The sequence below is a fragment of the Alexandromys fortis genome, unplaced genomic scaffold (genome assembly GCF_014885135.2).
Source record: "Alexandromys fortis isolate MF-2015 unplaced genomic scaffold, M_Fortis_MF-2015_v1.1 scaffold_88, whole genome shotgun sequence".
Classification (NCBI taxonomy): Eukaryota; Metazoa; Chordata; class Mammalia; order Rodentia; family Cricetidae; genus Alexandromys; species Alexandromys fortis.
The window spans coordinates 7,049,952-7,068,442 of record NW_026067961.1 but is presented as its reverse complement, the minus strand read 5'-3'; the positions used below and the strand labels follow the sequence as shown (position 1 = coordinate 7,068,442).

The 18,491-nt window shown below is 49.5% G+C and overlaps 2 protein-coding genes across 9 annotated transcripts in view; one reads left to right on the top strand and one right to left on the bottom strand.

Annotated features, from left to right (window-relative positions):
* The window catches only part of Clcn6 (chloride voltage-gated channel 6), a 32,737-nt gene extending 22,491 nt beyond the window's left edge, over positions 1–10,246 (bottom strand). For 2 of the 5 annotated variants that reach the window (XR_007593740.1, XM_050153190.1), the window contains exons 1-4: positions 10,107–10,245; positions 9,303–9,362; positions 2,183–2,248; positions 1,648–1,713 (exon numbers count right to left, since the gene is read on the bottom strand). Coding sequence is in view for 3 of the 5 variants with exons in the window: in XM_050153190.1 (XP_050009147.1) it covers positions 1,648–1,713; positions 2,183–2,248; positions 9,303–9,362; positions 10,107–10,193 (279 nt within the window). In the remaining 2 variants the exon portion in view is untranslated. Of the gene's footprint in view, positions 1–1,647; positions 1,714–2,182; positions 2,249–9,302; positions 9,363–9,560; positions 9,948–10,106 lie in introns of those variants that run through there. The other 3 variants (XR_007593741.1, XM_050153192.1, XM_050153191.1) reach the window with 3 other exon arrangements.
* Positions 10,247–10,450: 204 nt separating this feature from the next.
* The window catches only part of Mthfr (methylenetetrahydrofolate reductase), a 15,571-nt gene continuing 7,530 nt past the window's right edge, over positions 10,451–18,491 (top strand). The window contains exons 1-4 of one of the 4 annotated variants that reach the window (XM_050153196.1): positions 10,451–10,836; positions 13,161–13,370; positions 14,610–14,848; positions 15,589–15,699. In XM_050153196.1, coding sequence (XP_050009153.1) covers positions 13,174–13,370; positions 14,610–14,848; positions 15,589–15,699 — 547 coding nt within the window. In that variant the 5' untranslated portion in view covers positions 10,451–10,836; positions 13,161–13,173. Of the gene's footprint in view, positions 10,837–11,744; positions 12,899–13,160; positions 13,371–14,609; positions 14,849–15,588; positions 15,700–18,491 lie in introns of those variants that run through there. The other 3 variants (XM_050153195.1, XM_050153194.1, XM_050153193.1) reach the window with 3 other exon arrangements.

Below are 18,491 nucleotides of genomic sequence, written 5' to 3'. Positions count from 1 at the left end.
AAGAGACAGTCACAGTCTTCACCGCACGGTAAGAGCCTCACCTTCCCTCACTGCACTCCCAGCGGTTGCTCACCGCACCAGCAGCAGGGGGTGAGCTCTCTGCTTGTCCCAGATCTGCCCCAGTCTGGCCCCACTGCCTCTCCAAAGAAAAGAGGAAGAGGAACAGAGGAAAAGAAGAAGGCACAGAAAGGATGGGAAGAGTCACGCGGGGAGCCAGTCACTCAGCAATGTTGGGAGGATTCAAAAAAAATAGCCACAATGTCTTCAGTGGTGCCTAGCTGGACAAGCATATCGCTTTGAATGCTACTTAAAGGACATTTACTTGGGCATAAGTGGCTTGGTAGTCTTATTTTCTAAGTCATTATTTTGACTAAGAATCAGTATCAGTCACTGGCTACCTGAAAACCTATACGCTACTGTTCCACTGCACAGTTTAAGGGAGGCCCAGGAACCTTCTAACTTGGGAGAATGGGAATCAAAAGCTTCTTGCTTAAACTCTGCCCTCCCTCCAGCTAATGCCTAGAAGGAGAAAGTGGAGACAGATCAAAGGGTGAGGGAAGGGCTAGGGCTGCAGTGGCTACAGAATAGAGAAGGCTGCCTTCTTAGTGCCTATGGGGATGAGGATATTGATGAGGCAGTCAAAAGCCTAGGACAGTCACAGGAAAAACTAACATCTGCATGCAAATGATGCCACAACTAGAAATACACAGGACAGGTGCTTTTGTTCAAGTCCCCACCCCCACCATGCACACTGACATTATATAAAACAATTAAACCAACCCAATTCCATCCCCCAAGATAACCTTAGAATATTAGCAAACAGGCCTCCCGACTGTTGCTGCCACTAGATGGTCCTTGTGAGTTCACAACAGTAAAAATCTCATGGGTACCATGTGAATGGAAGCTGACTGTCCCTTAGGGCTGTGCGACATGAAACATCTATCCATTACCTAGGTGTGTCATGGAGAGTTAAGCCCAAGACTTGTGGCCAAGACCTGAGAAAGGCAGTAACAAGGCTGAGCCCCTCTCTGTCATTTTCCTGACAGACTTGGCATGTGTCTTCCCACTGGATGTTGACTTTTCCAGCTTCTCTTCTTTGGTTTTAGTGATGTTTCAAGTCCATAGTCACAGCCCCAGACGTAACTGCTACCATTATCTTGGTGATATGCCCAGCTTTCCTGTCTGTGATCCATCTGTGAACCTGGGGAATCTAGGAGCCCTGTTCATCCTGTCATACCCCTTCACCTCCCACGGCCAGCACAATTGTGAGCAGGACAGTGTGACCTCAACATCACTGGGCTCTATCTGCTATGTGCTACCTGCCACTGCCTCACTTAGCCAGGCCGGGTCGTGCTCTCTAATCATATCATCGACAATAAGCTCTGACCAAGCAAGTCTTGAGTGCTTTGATAGCCCGGCGCCTGTGACTCACTTTTGTAGTCCAAAGCAAAAAGTAATGTGAAAAACCAGAAGGAAAATTAATCTTCAAAAGAACAAGGGAAAAGGAAAGGCAGTCCACCAGGGTGACAATTGTCCTGGTGCTACAAATGTCACAGTGACAGATGACAAGGGTATTCACCAGACAAGGCTTTCCCTCCGACCCCCCAACCCGCCCAGCTTGCCATCTCCCCACATCCCACTGCTCACCAGCCCAGTGCAGACGCCAATGGCAAACACCACCATCCATTTCACTGCCTCATATCTTCGCGCTTTCTGTTCACAAGGGAAAAGAACGGGTCCATTAGTGACAGGAAAAGGATGCATCTTGGCTAACCAACTCTAGACTAAATCTACAGAGACAGCAAGCTTGGTGAGGAAGGACAACCTCAGGTGCCTCACAGTGACACTGATGAATCCCACAGGGCTGCATATACTGACTGGAGGAACACTGGATGGCAAGAGGAAGTCTAGGGATTTTAGATATATGGGTGGGACACACAAGTGCCACCACTGTGTGTGTGACCATCTGGGTCCTGGAGATCAAATGCAGGTTGTCAGGCCTGGCAGCAGGAGCCTTTTCCTGCTGAGACATCTCAGCAGCGGGGTCTAGGCATTTAAATGCCCCTCTTTCATAAGAAGACTTAAAGAAGAAAGAGAAAGGACATTTACTGGGTCCCAGGAGGACAGAAAAGAAGCTGTGAAGACCTCTTCAGCCCTAAGAGACCAAGAATTGTGGGCTCACCTTATTATCCATGGTCTCCAATACCTCCAGGTAAGGGTCATTGATGCAGCGGTCATAGTCCAGACTCTGAAATTACAGAGTGATAATGGCACACACGAAGAAGCGACATAACCTAACACTAGAAGAGCTCCGCTTTCCTCCTGCAGCATCTGCAGTGCCAGGGAGGGCTCAGTGGAAACGCAGGCTCTGCCCCTGTGGCAGGCTGCAGGATCTCCACGTGACTGGGATCCCCAGGTGAGGCACATGTACAGCGAGACCCAGCACACTGCTTCGCTCCGGAGAAAGCACGCAGTGGCACAGCTCTAGGGCCTGGGAGGTCATGCCCAGTGGTAGGGTAGGGTACATGAGGCCGTGTGCCATCCCAGCACTGGGAAAAAGAAAAAGACAGACTTTCCTGTTTCTACAAAACAGTTAAAGATCTTCAGCTATCACCAGGCTTGTCCAACTTATTCCTTAAGTGTGAACAAACTTTCAATTAATCAGAATCAAGTTAATCCAGACAAACTAATTCTAATTCTCTTTATAGGTGACTTCCATGAAAACAAGGCTAGCCACAAGGCAGACCCAGATGGGCTATCTTTAAAGCAACCTGTCAGTTATGTCAGAAGGGGCCCAGCTTCAGCCCAGCTCCTCCAATTTCTACACCTAAGGCAGCAGTCCTTCAGCCATGCTCCAGAGACCAGACATCTCAGACCATGAGCACCTGCGCGAAGGACAGCCTGAGCGACATCCAGAGGGAAGGATGACTTCATTTCTAGGTACCACAAGAGAAGCGGCGGTCTGTCAACAAAGAAAAAGCCCAGCTGTGCTCTCCCCGGCCCTCAACCACCTCCACGGCCACATCAGCTAATAAGCAAGTGGACATTGGCCTGTGGCCTTACTCCCAGGTGCGAGTTCTAGACCAGGCAAATAAAGGAGCGATGTGTAATAATTTAATCCAGCCGTGACTGCTGGGAGCAAGTCCAAACCCCCCCCCCCCACACACACCAGACAGGGTTTCTCTGTAGCTTTGGAGCTTGTTCTGGAATTCCCTCTATAGACCAGACTGGCCTTGAACTCACAGAGATCTACCTATCTCTGCCTCCCAAGTGCTGGGATTAAAAGCAAGCACCACACCGCCACACACACACCCAAATTCCTTCTTTATAAGTTATAGAGTAACGACAGATAACTAGTAAATCAATTATCGCACATCTCAAGATTGGTAGCAATCAAACCATTAAAACAAAGTCATCACCAGATATGGAAAATGTTCAGACTCATTAAGGGGAAAAGAAGTGATTAAAAAAAAGGCAAGGTGTAGAGGCTGGAGAGATGGCTCAGCAGTCAAGAGCACTTGCTGCTCTTGAGGCCTGAGGTCAACTCCCAGCATCTACATCAGTAGCTCACAACACCCTCAGCTGACACTACTCTTACGTACACAAATCTATACATATACACATAACTTTTATTTATATAAAAAATTTTTTAGATTTACTTTATGTATATGAGTATTTTGCCTGTGCATATAAATATACATAGATATACACACATGTATGTATATGTATGTGTGTGTTGTACCCATGCACAGGCCTGGTGTCCTTAGATGTCAGAAGTGTTGGATCCCCTGGAATTAGAGTTTCAAATGGTTGTGAACCATCATGAGGGTGCTGAGAACAGAACTCATGCCTTCTGTAAGAACAACCACCAAGCCAACTTTCCAGCACTATATATATAATTAAAAATTTTTCTTTAACGCAAGAAAAAAAACGGGTGTGGTGGCACATGTATTTAATCCCAACACTTGAGAGACAGAGACAGGCCTCTGAGTTCAAAGCCAGCCTGGTTTACATTGTGAGTTCTAGTCTAGTTTGGGCTACATAGTGAGACCCTCTCAAAAAAACTGAACAAAAAAGCAACATGCAGAATAAAATGTATAACCAAGGGCCAGGGATGTAGCCTAGGGAGGTACATAGAAAGTTGGTTATTCAGCACCATGAAAACAAATCTAAAATGTATGATACAACCGTATTTTGATTTAACAGAATTAGGCATACGGAATGGGAAATCATCTCAATAGAGGGTTTTGGACATTCACATCTGGGTACAGAAATTCTCTTTTGGTGTGTGCTTTTTTTCTTAAGACAGAATCTCATGTCACTCAGGATGGCCTCAGACTTACTATGTGACCAAGGATGACCCTGAACTTCTGCTCCTCCTGCTTCTTTCTGCCAAGGGCTGGGATGACAGGTGTACACCATCATGCCTGGTTTGTGCAGTGCTGGGATGGAGTCCAGGACTTTATGTATGGCCACTCAATCATTCTATCTTGTAAACTCTAGGCTGATTGGGTTTTATATCAAAAAAGATCACTGGGACTCAGAGAGATGCTTCAGCTGTTCAGTGCACTGGCTGCTCTTCCAGAAGACTCCAGTTTAGTTCTCAGCATCAGGTCAGTGGCTCACAACTGCTAGTAACTCCAGTTCTAGGGGACTTGATGCTCTCTTCTGGACTCAGCAGGCACCTGCATTTGTGTGTGCCTACCCACACACATTAAAAAATCTTTATAAAGTAATCCTTTTCTGATTAAAAAACAAGAACAACACAAGAAGAAAATCTGCAAGGAAAGTGGATTCATTCAGGAGAGACTAAATGTATATACAGACTTAAGAAAACACATACAAACTGTCTTAGGGTTTCTCTTGCTGTGAAGAGACACAATGACTACAACTCTTATAAAGGAAAACATTTAATTGGGGTGGCTCACTTATAGTTCAGAGGTTCAGTCCGTTATCATCATTCTGGGACATGGTGGCATGCAGGCAGACATGGTGCTGGAGAAGCAGGTTAGAGTCCTACACCTTAGAGGCAACAGGAAGTAGTCTGAGACACTTAGCATGGCTTGAACATAGGAGACCTCAAAGCCTACCTCCACAGTGACACGCTTTCTCCAACAAGGCCAGACATACTCCAACAAAGTCACACCTCCCAATAGTGCCATTCCCTATGAGCTTATGGGGGTCAGTTACATTCAAATTACATACACACTCTAAGAAAGTCTATTAGAATAACTACTTTCTAGGAACAAACAGGAAAATTAAGATGTTGTAATCTATCGGTCTCTTTTCATGCTACAGTGAAATGCCAAAGTGGTCTTCAGACCCTTGGGTCTCCAGTATGTGAAGAGTGCCTTCTGGATGCTACTGCAATGACTGAGCTAAGAGCTGTGCCCCTAAAGAGAACCAGGATGTGGCTGGTCACCACAGAGACTGAGACATGATTACAGAGTTCAACTTTCATACAGGTACATACCTGCAATCCAGCACTCAGAACAGTTTAAGGCCAGCCTGGGCTACAAGGCAAGACCTAGTCTTGCTTAGCTTTCTGTTTTTCTCCTTATCCTTCCTCCTCCTTTTGTCATACTGGGATCAAACCCAGGACTTTGCTCATCCTAGGAAAGTATTCTCCCTCTGAGATATATTCCTAGGCTCTGTGATACTGTGTCTCAAAGAGAAAAGAGAAGGAGGGGAGAGAAAGTTTCATTTCTAACCGCTGACCTCCGGGAGAAGAGCTGCAGACTAAGTTGCTTGCCAAGGATCCCACCAGTCAACCTATGTCATGCTCGAAGGGTGGCTCCTCACGAGAGAGGATGAAAGCTCCTCATACCTCGCCTGCATACCATACCCTCTACCTGCCTGTACATGTATACACCTTTTATTATACCCCTTGCTAATAAACAAGTTGATCAAAACCACATATTCCTGAGTTCTATGAGTGGCTCTTCCAAAATACCAGATTGGGGCAGAGGGACAATCTCTCTCTCTCTCTCTCTCTTCATTATTTTTTGAGACAGGATGTAACTCTGGCTATTCTGAAACTCACTCTGTAGACCAAGCTGGCCTCAAACTCACAGAGATGAACCTGCCTCTGCCTCCCAAGTGCTGAGAATCCTACCACTTCCAAACAACATCTGAAGGGAGGCAGTCTTGTGGACTCCTCAACCTGTGGCAACTGTGGCTAACTCCAGCCAGTCACTGTCTGCTGGAGAACTCCTTGGTGTGTGGTATTTAAGACTCGTGTATCTGGTGTCAAGACAGGGTTGGGTGAGAATAAGAGGAAGCACTTTCTCTGAAGCCTCTGTCTACCAAGGGCAGGATGCGCCACAGGCAGTCAAATGCTGGAAATCCCTCTCCAGAACTGTCAACAGGGGAAGATGATGGAGCCTTAGTCACAAGGCAGGATGAAGACCTAGTAGATAGCCCCAACTTTGTCCCAAAGTTTGTCTGTTCTTCAAACTCAGTCATCTGTCTCATCTCACCTGATATCCATGTGCAATCCAACAGAGATGCCTCTATTTTAAATGTCAATTAAAAAAAGTAAAATCAAATACTCTCTTCTGAAGGTGCCTATCCATCCTCCCTCTCCCCTGAGGAGAAGGCTATCTTATCTACTTTTCAGCTGTGCCTAGCTCCTTTTAATCCAGCCGTGACCAGTTTATTTCCCTTCAGGGAGGAAAGGGAATGGTCTTTGTCCCATATCAGGGCGCCACAAATAAGTTTCAGTTGTCTAGAAGAAGCAAATCTACTGAGGCAGAAAGATTAATGGCTACTTAAGGTAGGTGTGGTGCTAATACTAATAGATTGCTGGGCTGAAGGCCATCTAGGTCTGCAAAGAGTGACCCTGTCTAAAAATAAATAAATAAAACCTGGCCAGGTGGTGGCACAAGCCTTTGCCTTCAACCCCAGCACTCAGGAGGCTGAGGCAAGCAAATGTCTGTGAGTTTGAGGCCAGCCTGGTCTACAGAGTGAGTTCCCGGATAGCCAGGGCTATTACACAAAGAAAAACCAGTCAAACAAACAAACAAAAAGCTGACTAGATGGCTCAGTGAATAACGTGTGAAGAACTGACTCCCCAAAGCTGTTCTCCGTCCTCCATCTGACCCTCAAACACAGCACCTCTCGGCAACAGCATTAAATTTTATTTTTTATATGTGTGAATGCTTTGCTCGCATGCATATATGTGCACCACACAAGCATACCAATTCCCCACAGAGTCCAGAAGGGAACATCAGATCCCCCTGGAACTGGAGCTACAGTCTGTTATGAACAGCCATGTGGGTGCTGGGAATGGAACCCAAGACCCCTGGAAAAGTGCTCTTAACTGCTGAGCTATCTCTCCAGCCCCTAATAATAAATTTTAAAATTTAAAAGAAAAAAAGAAAATGTCATTCCCCACCCCCAAATAAACACAGCAGCTGCTCCATCAGGAGCAAGAGGAATGATGTTCAGTGATTGTTAATGAGTACAGGTTTCCTTCCAGGATGACGACAATGTTCTAAATTGACAAGTATACTTCTGTAGATACACTAAGAACCACATAGAACGAGCTACGTTTCATTGTTGTTTGCTTTTTGAGACAGGGTTTTTTTTTTTTTTTTTTTTTTTTTTTTTTNGTTTTTTTTTTTTTTTTTTTTTTTTTTGTATAAAAGCCTTGGCTGTCCTGGAACTCATTCTGTAGACCAGGTTGGATCCATCTGCCTCTGTCTCTGGGATTACAGGCGTGCGCCACCATGCCCAGCTGGAATGGTCTACTTTACTGGATGAACTGCACGACCTGTGCCTGAACACCTCAGTCAAGCTGCTGAGGGGAATTAGAAGCAAGGGCAACCCCAGGGAACCTCAGCTGGTACAAGGTACCGGGGAATCTATGACCTTGTCCAGCAGAGCAGGACTAACCTTTTATTTCTGCTATATATATTGTTCTTTTGTTTGAGGAATGAACAACTCCCCCATCTCCCTCAGCTCCACAGTTGAAATCGTCAGTATTTTGTTTTAATTATTTTCATTCATTTACATAATATATTTTAATGATATTCAACCTCCCATTATTTTCTTTTGTTCCCTGGCAACTTTTTTCCAATAAGCTTTGTATAGCTTGTCTTGCTGTTTGTGGCTATGAATAAAAAGTTTGAGGCCAGCCAGGGCAATATGAAACTTTGCCTCAAATTAAAAAAAAAATTTATATACACACACACACACCTTTTTTTTTAATGAGAGTTTTGGGTTTCTGTCTTTTTTTTTTTTGGTTTACCGAAATGTGCCACCGTAGCCAACATTTCAACAGAAGGGTTTTCCAGTCGACCCTTCGCTGAGCAGACTTTCCTGATTAAGTATCAGAACGGATTTGCTCTTGCATACACAATGCTCTCCACAGCTAATATGTGAAGATGGTCAATTGGGAAATATTAAAGATTTGCCGGAAAAAACATTTACCTATAAAATTCACATGAGGAGGCTATCAGACTAAGGCAAGTGAGCTACAGATAGGAGTGACAGTCTTGGTAAGGACAGGGTTGATGAAGCAGCTTTTGTGGGTTCCCAGAGGGGGGCTTCATATCTCAAGCCCAGTGCTGGACTAAAGAAGCACCACAACACTGGCCCCCACGCTCTTAAAAGTCCCATTCTTGAAACTGGAAACTATAATCAAGAACAGGTCAGAGTCCGGAGGTGGTGGCACACACCTTTAATCCCAACATCTGGGAGGCAGAGGCAGGCGGATCTCTGTGAGTTTGAGGCCAGGCTGGTCTACGGAGTGAGTTCCAGGACAGTAAGGACGGTTGTGCTGAGAAACTCTGTCTCAAAAAACCAAAAAATTAAAAAAAAAAAAAAAAAGTTAGAATGAGCCAGGCAGTGGTAGTGCAACCTTTAATCCCAGCACTTTGGGAGGAAGAGGCAGGTGGATCTCTGTGAGTTCAAAGTCAGCCTGGGCTACAGAGCGAGTTCCAGGGACAGTCAATGCTACACAGGGAAACCCTGTCTTAAAAAACAAAAGGTCAGAATAAAGAGAAGCAAGGCCTCCTAACAGCTCGCAAACACGCCTCTGTCACGAGCACTCATAGTAAAGAGCTTCAACCTTGGGGTAAAAGTTTAACGGCAAACACGCTCTGTATCCAGGCATTAACACCAGACCTTGTGTGGGGGTTAAGGAGGGAATGGACTTGCTAGGTGGCATTCCCAGGTCAGTTATCTCTGCCCCACTCACACCTGAGGACAGAAGGTCAAAGAGCATCCCTGGCTGGAGGTCTGAAGGGGCCAGGCCTCTCACTACTTCAGTCACCCAAGACAGCATCCGAATACCTCACCTCATAGTCTTTCCTCGGAAGGATCTCATCCTCCTCTTCCTGTGTCTCCCCAAGGATGGTCTAGAAAAACAGATGCACAGAATGGAGACCTTTGACTGATTACGGGTGGAAAGAAGGAAGTCTTACTAACATCCAAGTCAGCGGGAGCCATCATCAAAGAGGAACAAAATTTCAGAGACACATTTGGGATGGTATTTAGTCACTAGCTGAGCGCTACATGTCTACTGATTGACACATTCTCCCAATCACAGCGCTCACCTTCAGGACATCTGAAAGATGTCTGATGGCAGCTTAGTGAGGACAAAATTCGGGTTTCATTGACAGCACACGGAACATGAAATCAGCGGGAATGTGTCAACTCTGAGAACACAACTCAAGTTTTCCCAGGTTGCTTTGCAGGGGAAAGCCGGGATCATCAGTGACCCAGAAAGAGTGGAGGACAGAATAAGAAACGCCTGGAGAAACTAAACCAGCTGCACAAGCATCAAGCCCTGCAAAAGGCCTCATTCTCAAAATGCTTGCTTCATTCAAAACTCCGATGCAAATAAAAGAAAAAAACACGGACGGCATTAACCCAAGCTGGCCGAGATCCCCCCGCCTCTGGCTCCAGAGAGAGGGGATGAGAAAAGAACTCGGACTCGAGCACGCACGCGAAGCAAGGCGGATGCTCGCCGAGCCGAGGCAGCGGTCCCCAGGGCCCCACCCGCAGACACCTGCCGGCGCGGTTCGGCTCGGCCCCACCCCCGGCAACGCCTCTTGTCATCCCGGAGCGACTGCCCCCTCCCCAGCCCCGCCATCGCTCACCAGCTCCTCGGGGGTGCGGCTCTCGCGTTCACCGCAGCAGCAGCACCACCTGCAGCAGCAGCACACAGACCCCCTGCACCCCGCCATCTTCCTCCTTTCCTGCCACTCCGGACCCCCTAGGCCAACCCCCCCTCCCACCCAGGATCTGCGCCTCACGTGACTGGCCCCGGGAGGGTCACGTGGCCCTCTCGAGTTTAGGGACGGGAGACAGGGAGTGGCTGTAGACGGGTGGGGCGAGAGCTCGCGTCACATGACGCAGTACTAAGCTGGCTTCCCAAGAGACCGCCGGGCGCGGCCATGTTGGGGCGGGACTTCCTGTCGCTCTCTTTGAACTTCCGCCTACCTCTTGTCCTGTTTCCCTTGGCAACCGGCAGCTGCGCCCCGCCTCCTCCTCATGTGCTAGGGAGATGGCGCCGCGACCGCCAAGGTTCTGACAGGACGGTGAGCGGCTCAGAGGCTTGGGACGCCGCGGAGGAATTCGCCGATTAGAGAAATGTGTCACTTCGCCTCCTTGTGGGCCGGCAGCTGGGGGCTGGCCCGTCCTGCGCTCTGCTCTTGAAGGTTCCGGTCGCTCCTCCAGCCTAAGGCACCTCTAGAGGCTGTCATCCCAGCCTCCCTACCGCACGAAAGTATCCCAAGGTTAAAGGAGTCCTGGATCTGAGGCAGTGATCCGGCCTCCGGAGCCGTCTGGGACTCGCATACCCGTCCAGGCCTGTGACCCACTGACCAGGTGACCCGATTCCCGTCCCTCAGGCCACCCAGCGTCAAGGTGGTTGGTTGCCAGCCATAGTGTCTGTCTGTATTCTAGCTCTATAGTGTCTTTCTGTCTAGCTCTATCTGTCTGTCATTGTTTTGTTTTTCGAGACTGGGTTTCTCTGTGCAGCCCTGACTGTCCTGGAACTCTCTGTAGACCAGACTGGCCTAGAACTCAGTGCTTGCCTCTCCTTCCTGAGAGCTGGGGTTTAATATGTGCGCTCCCACGCCTGGCTGCCAGTTTCTTCCTTTCTTTCTTTCTTTCTTTCTTTCTTTTTTTTTATTTTTCAAGACAGGGTTTCTCTGTGTTGCTTTGGAACCTGTTGTGGAACAAACTTGTAGATCAGGCTGGCCTTGAACTCACACAGAGATTCGCCTGCCCCTGCCTCCCTGATGCTGGGATTAAAGATGTGTGCCACCACCACCTTGCTGGCTGCCAGTTTTTTAAAACCTGCCTCCCTGACAGGATCTGGAGAGGAGTGGTGGACCACTGGCTTTGTCACCCAGGTGCCCACAGTGTCCTCCAGTGCACGTATGTCCATTGCAACAGTTTTGGGAGTGATAGGGCTGTTAAGTCAGTGATTAGTAGGTGGCAGAGGGGCATCTTGAGGTCAATGTGGAGGCCCTGGCCATTAGGACTCAGTGAGTACTGGCTGTCACTACTCTACCGGGCACTGGATCTCTGGTCCTGGTCTCGGGCAAGGGGCCAACAGCAGAGCAGAAGGCTAAACAAACTTGTTAGGCCACAGTCTCAACCTTGTGTTGTGGGAGGCCAACTAAAGGGTAGTTGGTGGCTGTTAGTTGAAATTTGGCACGAATTAGAAATGCTTAAATCAGGCAGAGGCAGGCAGATCTCTGAGTTCAAGGCCAGCCTGGTTCCAGGACAGGCTCCAAAGCTGTCCCCCAAAACAAAAACTGCGGGAGTCAGCTCCATAGGATTTGTTTCGGCCACGAGAATGAGGAGAAAGGTCGTGGCTGACATGTAAGGTTACCTTCCTCTTCCTCACTCTCCATGAGAACCGGGCGGTTTTAGGTCAGAACAAAACTGGCCTAAACACACAGGGGATAGCCCTGGCACTAAGCCAGGGCAGAGCTTTTAGAACTGGCTCCTTGACGTGTCTTCTGTGCCTTAAGAGAGGAAGGAAACATGAATTTTTTTTTCCCGATTCTTGAGGCTAAGACCCAAAATGGTACATTGACCTAGAGGTGGAAGTTTCTGGAAAGGAACGAGCCTGACTTGGCTGTTCCTCTGTTGCTCCGCGTCGCCGCCGCTGCACAGATCTCCACTACCGTGTTTGCCCACTCCTGTACAGCAGTCGTGTTTGTTTTGTTTTCAGACGTCTGTCATTTCCTGACCAGACTGCAATGTGGCTCCCTGCCCTGTCAACCGGGCTGCGGCTGCCGTGACCAGGACCGCGTATGCGGAGGCACTGTGGTCACTGATTCCTTTGACCTCAGGGACATACGGGACAGCCTTTGTTCAGAGCTGGACACAAATCCCTAGCCTTAGTGATTTCGGTCAAGTTCTAGCTCACAGCACAACATTGTTTTGTGGAGTAGCGTGAACTCGGGAAATCAGGCTGCCTGGCCATGCTGCTCACAGCCTCTACTGTGTTCCAGGCGGGGCCAGTGGCTGTGATCTGTTCTTTCTTTGGAGGGGGAAACCCAGTGACCCTGAGTGGCTAGTGGCCTAATCTCCACCAACCCCTGCAGTCCCAGCCTGCCCACATTCTCCCCTCCCCCCATCCTTCAGCGGCTTCTTTGACTGGTGCCTGAGTCTTCGCTCCGCTCTAGAAACCTTACTCCCGCCCCTTTGAGTGGCCCCAGCTTTAGCTCAGGGCTCTTTGTCGCAGCTCCGCCCACTTACGCACACCCTCCAGGAAAGGTTCCCTGTTCCTTCCCCAGTCACTCGAGTCGAAGCTGACTGAAATGAACCATCGCGAAGCCAGGGTCCTCCCTGCTGGCCAGTGTTACCCATCTCTAGGAATGTGGGCCTCAGAGGCTGGCCGCGTGAGGCTTTCTGTGCCACCCTCTATCAGGTAGCTGTCACCAAGGATTCCTGAGCTGGAGGATCCAAGAGCGGCTCAGTGCCTAGTGGGAGGTCATCACACAGAGAAGCCAGACGACAGCAGGGGGGCAGAGCACTTAGCGCCTCTGGGTAGGAGCCTTGTGAGCTTCGCCCTTGTCGGCTGCCTTCCTGTGTTGAGCAGCGTTTGCCACTGGAGCTGCCTACTCAGGAGTTGGGTGTACATGGGGTTTGGCGACCAGCCCCCTGATGCCCCCGGCCCCCACCCTGTACAGCAGGAACCCAGCCATGGTGAACGAGGGCAGCAGCAGTGGCAGCGAGAGCTCCAAGGACAGCTCGAGATGTTCCACGCCCAGCCTGGACCCAGAGCGGCATGAGAGACTCCGCGAGAAGATGAGGCGCAGGATGGACTCCGGTGACAAGTGGTTCTCCCTGGAGTTCTTCCCTCCTCGGACTGCTGAGGGAGCTGTTAACCTCATCTCAAGGTGAGTAAGGAGGGAGGTTAAGTAAAGGGGGTCGGTGGAGGGGAACATGAGCTGCCCTTTAACCCGGCAGGAAAAGGCACTGGAGAGGGGAGGCAGGAAGAAGCAGAGGCGAGACAGGGAGTTTTCACTTACAACTTCTTGTCTGCAAAAGTCCCTCTGAGGCACCATCAAATATGTTTGGACACACTCCTGAGCAGGCCAAAAATGTTCATTCCCAGGCCACATTCTTTGGCAGAACGTGGGGCTGGCTCACAAGGAGCTTAGGAAGTCAACAAATAGCAACGCAGGGATTGTGCTGAGCTAGCTGGACACAGGGCGTGTGTTTCCAAATCAGGAAAGGCACGCTTCGTGGTGGCACTCTTTGAATTTCAGTTCCTTTCTTCAAGTCGGAGAGTGCTTTGCTAGGCCCCTGTGCTTTGTCCCCAGCGTCACAAAGAGAAAGGAAAGACAGGCATAGCGGTGCTCAGAGGCAGGAGGATGACTGTGAGTGCAGACCAGCCAGGGTTACATAATGATACCCTGTCTTCACTGGGGGTGGGTAGGGAGGATGTAGCTAAGTTGATGGAGTGAGTGTGTAGCTTGCAGGAAACCCTAAGTTTGATCCCTAACACAACATAAGCAGCTCTAGCTGTCCTGGAACTCACTCTGTAAACCAAACTCAAACTCTCAGAGATCTATCTGCCTCTGCCTCCCGAGTGCTGGGATTAAAGGCCACTGCCCGGCTAAGAAGGCTTCTTTTGAATCTAGTTCAGGAACCCAGCCTTGCTCTGCAATACTGGAGAAAGCTGCATCTGCTGATCCCTGTCTCTCTGCCTTTTCTTAAGTGAGGCCCTCTGCCTGCCACTGCCCTGCCAGGATCCCAAACTCTCAACTTTCAAGACCCTAAACTCACCCAAAACCAGTGAGTGTGCTCGCACTCTGAGAAGCATAAAGTGCCGTTCACACGTTGTTCTCCGCCACTCACTGAGCTCAGGCTCTTCTCTGAGTGCTGCATAGCCGTCTGTCCCAGTACCTTCGCGGACGTGGAGAGGGTACTGTTATCTGCCACATCTTCTAAACGAAGTCACTGTGGCTCAGGGCGATTCTTAGGTGATGCGCCTGGGAAGTAAACACAGTGCTCTGAGAGCAGCATGCATCTGTGCTGCTCCAGCTCTTCCCCCACAACCCCCCACCCCAGGGAGGGTGGGTGAGCCTGATGTTCCTCCAGGAACCCAAACTTAAGAAAGAAATCCCCTACAGGTTTGACCGGATGGCAGCAGGGGGTCCCCTCTTCCTAGATGTTACCTGGCACCCCGCTGGAGACCCTGGCTCGGACAAAGAGACATCCTCCATGATGATCGCCAGCACAGCAGTCAACTACTGTGGCTTGGAGACCATCCTGCACGTGACCTGCTGCCAGCAGCGCCAGGAGGAGATCACGGGCCATCTGCACCGAGCCAAGGAGCTCGGCCTGAAGAACATAATGGCACTGAGGGGAGGTGTGGCGCCAGCACCCCTCCTTTCTGGGTTCTTCCTTTCCTGAAGGCTTCTCCTGTCCCCAGAAAAGTTCTTATTTTCCCTGGGAAAAGTGTACACTGTAAACACATTCGGGGTCCGCTGCTGCAGGAGGATCAGTGAGCATTGTGGGTAATGAGTCCACCATGGGCTTCCACCTCTTGACCTGGATCCTGTTCAGTCAGGGTGTGGCTGGTGCCTGATAACCCTCTGCACCCACTACACAGTGCCATCAGACTCTGCCCTGTCTGGTCTGGCCATAGCGTGCTGTGCTGGCATTTCCCAGGAGCACCTGGGTGCATCCTGTCTTCAGTGGGAAGTGGGAGCCTGATGGATGGGAGGGGTCTGTGGCCTCTCCTCACAAGACTCCATGAGTAGAAAACCCACCAGAATCCAGGAGCTCTGAGAGAGCAGAGGGATGGGAAAAGGGACCTGAGCACAGCCGGCATCAGGGCCAGGCCAGAGCCCCTGACACTCCAGGCTCAGTGGAGAGCCACACCTCCCCTGATCCCATCACCCACAGGGCCACCTGCAGAGTCAGCCTTAGTAGACAATTGACCACCACCCTCCACCTCCTGCTTGCCAGGTGTCAGGCTAGACTTGCACAATAGGAAGTCTCTGTTTTTGTGGAGCCCACAGCCAAGTGTAGGGGTAGGTGGAGGGAATGAGAAGACTCTGGAGGTCAGGGGACACCCAGTGACCGTGACCTCCAGCAACCCTACAGACCCCGTAGGTGACCACTGGGAAGCAGAGGAAGGCGGCTTCAACTGCGCCACAGACCTGGTGAAGCACATCCGGAGCGAGTTTGGCGACTACTTTGACATCTGTGTGGCAGGTGAGTGGGGACAGAGATGGGACAGGATAAGCGGAAAGCCAGCCAGAATTCCGTTCAGGACATGGGGATCGGGTAGATGCAGATGGGGGAGCACAGAGGAGAACCGAATGGTACTGTTCTTGTGTGCATCCTGCCACCCGCTGCCGGGCACACTGTTCCCACTCCTGATGCTTCCTCTCCTCTCCCTCCTCTGCCTTTCATGCCCCACCTTCTCACTGGTAGAGTGTGTGTGTGTGTGTGTGTGTGTGTGTGTGTGTGCGCGCGCGCGAGCTCCGGGGCTAGGGGATTCATTAGGCCCGGAAAGGAGTCAGGAACTGAGGCCCTTCTTCATTCCCTCTGTACCAGGGTCCAGGGGCTGACTTTTCACTGTGCATCTGCTGTGGGAGCCGCCCTCATGGACACACTGCCCTATGCATGAGTCCTGCTTCTGTGTGTGCAGTATCAGCTCCAGACGCCCCCAGCCCTGACTGTTCTCAGTGTTAGCTCTGCGTTCATAGGAAGTGAGGCTCACACTGGCCCAGCTCTGATCCTTCACTAAGGGGTGGGGAGGTGGGTAGAGGAGGAGGACAGGACAGGGGTTCAAGGCCAGCCTGAACTTGTCTTAGAAACCCAGAGCTGGAGCTGTAGTCTGGTGGAGAGCTTGCCTTGTGTGTGTAAGTTTCCTGGTTCTGTTCCGGCACCAAAAAAATAAGCAGATGAGTGCTTACATTGTAGAGTAATATACCAAGTAATAAAATGTATTTTATTTACTCTGTGTGTGAGTGTACGCACTAGGAAGGTAAGAGGCCAGCTCTCAGAAGTCAGTTCTCTTTCCATCATGTCGGTTCTGGAACTTAAACTCAAATGGTCAGACTTGACAGCAAGACTTTCACCGACTGAGCCATCTCATGGGCCCTTAATATAATTTAAAAATAAGGTTTGCAGCTTCAAGAAAATTTTCCTGCATGACGTGGGGCTCTCTCCAGCCCCCCTGCAGCAGTGTCTGCATGTGCTCCTCTCAGCAGGCTGCGTAGCTGGCTAAGACTGGGAAACACTGCCCAAGAATTCGGGGGAGCAGGCACTGCCAGCTGTTCTGATTGCCACTGTCCCTACTGGCCTGGATGCAGCTATCTGGGGGCTGCGTAGCCGTGCACTGGCTGTGGGTGTGAGGTGGTGGGGAGCTGTCACGTGGTCCTGTGCTTTGCCTGTTGTAGAGTGGTAGAACTGGTGAGTGAAGAGGGCGCAGACTTGGAGCTAGAGTTCAGGGGCCGAGTGCTTGCTGCTCCAGTAGAGAACCAGAGTTCTGTCCCAGCGCCCATACCCTGGGGTTCACAGACACCCATAACTCCAGCTCCAGGGGATCTGGTGCCCTGCCCTGGTCTCCACTGGCACCTACACACATGGCACACTTATACACAAAACTAAAAGTAAACAAATAAAACACTTTAAAACTACCAAGCTGGTCATGGAAGGAAAAGAACATAGCAAAGTGAGCAAAGCCCCGAGTCATGCGGGACAATGTTCTTGAAGTGTGGATTTCCCCGGCGATGCTCAGACTGCTCGGCTCTGTGGCTTCGGGGTTTCCCACTGGAGAGAGAGCTTGTTCAAAGCTGAAGTTCTGCTGCCTGATCTGGTTCTTTCTGTCTTGAAACAATAGTTTTTGTATCTGTCCTTGGTGGCTGGTTTCCTAAGAACCAAAAGTCCTTATCACAGTAAAGCAGCTTGGCTTCCAGACAGCTCCAGTTCAGGCTAGCTCTGTACGTAGCTCTGCTCCGAGTGGAGCTCAGGCCGAGGGGGCTCTCAGTCTCTGAGGTTGCCTCCATGCTGCGCCTTCCTGCCTTTCTGTCTGTGCAAGGCTGCTAGTGAGTTTGGTCATTGAGAGGAGGGGTCCTAGAGTTCACAAAGCCACCAGTGGGCTTAGGGAACCTCTGTACAATTTGGGAACCCCATTTTTTGCATGCTCAGCTCATGGTCATTCCATTGTCCCATCCCCCACACCCTGGTGTACTCAGACTGTAGGAGAAAAAATATTTTGCCTCTTTATTTTGTGAGTGTTTATATGTCTATGCAAACATACACAGGCAATTCTTGGGTCCTTTTTGTCTTTTCTTTTTTATTTATAACTATTTATTTCTTTGTTTATTGATTTTGTTTTTTCCAAGACAGGATTTCTTTCTTTTTTTCTTTTGTTTTGGTTTTTTGAGACAGAGTTTCTTTATGTAACCTTGGCTGTCCTGGAACTCATTCTATAGACCAACCTAGTCTCAGACTCACAGAGATACATCCTCCTGAGTGCTGGGACCAAAGATGTGCACCACTACCACCCGGCTAAAGGACAACTCTTAGGAACTTGTTCTCTCCTACATTGTGAGATCTGGGGATTGAACTCAGGTCATCAAGCTTGCTTGAAAGTGCCTCTACTCACTGAGCAATCTTGCCAGCCCTACAGGAAGTTTTTTGTGGAATTGAAACTGATGTGTATTCTACCTTCAGAAGAGGATAGCAAGCAGGGCATGCAACCAAGTGAATTCTTTCTGTGATCTTTGGACTCTGGAAAGTAGTTATTATAGTCTGTCCTTTGTTTGTTTTTTAAATATATCTGTTTGATATGGTGTTTAATGTTATGTGTACGAGCACCATATGTGCACAGTGTCCATAGAGGTCAAAGGTTTTGAGCCATGATAGAGGTGCTGGGGGAAAAACCCAGGTCCTCTTCAAAAGCAGTAAGCACTCTTAACTGCTGTGCTATCTCTCTAGTCCCTCTGTCCATTTCTTGAAGCAAAATGTCACTTTCTTAAATTCTTATTTATATA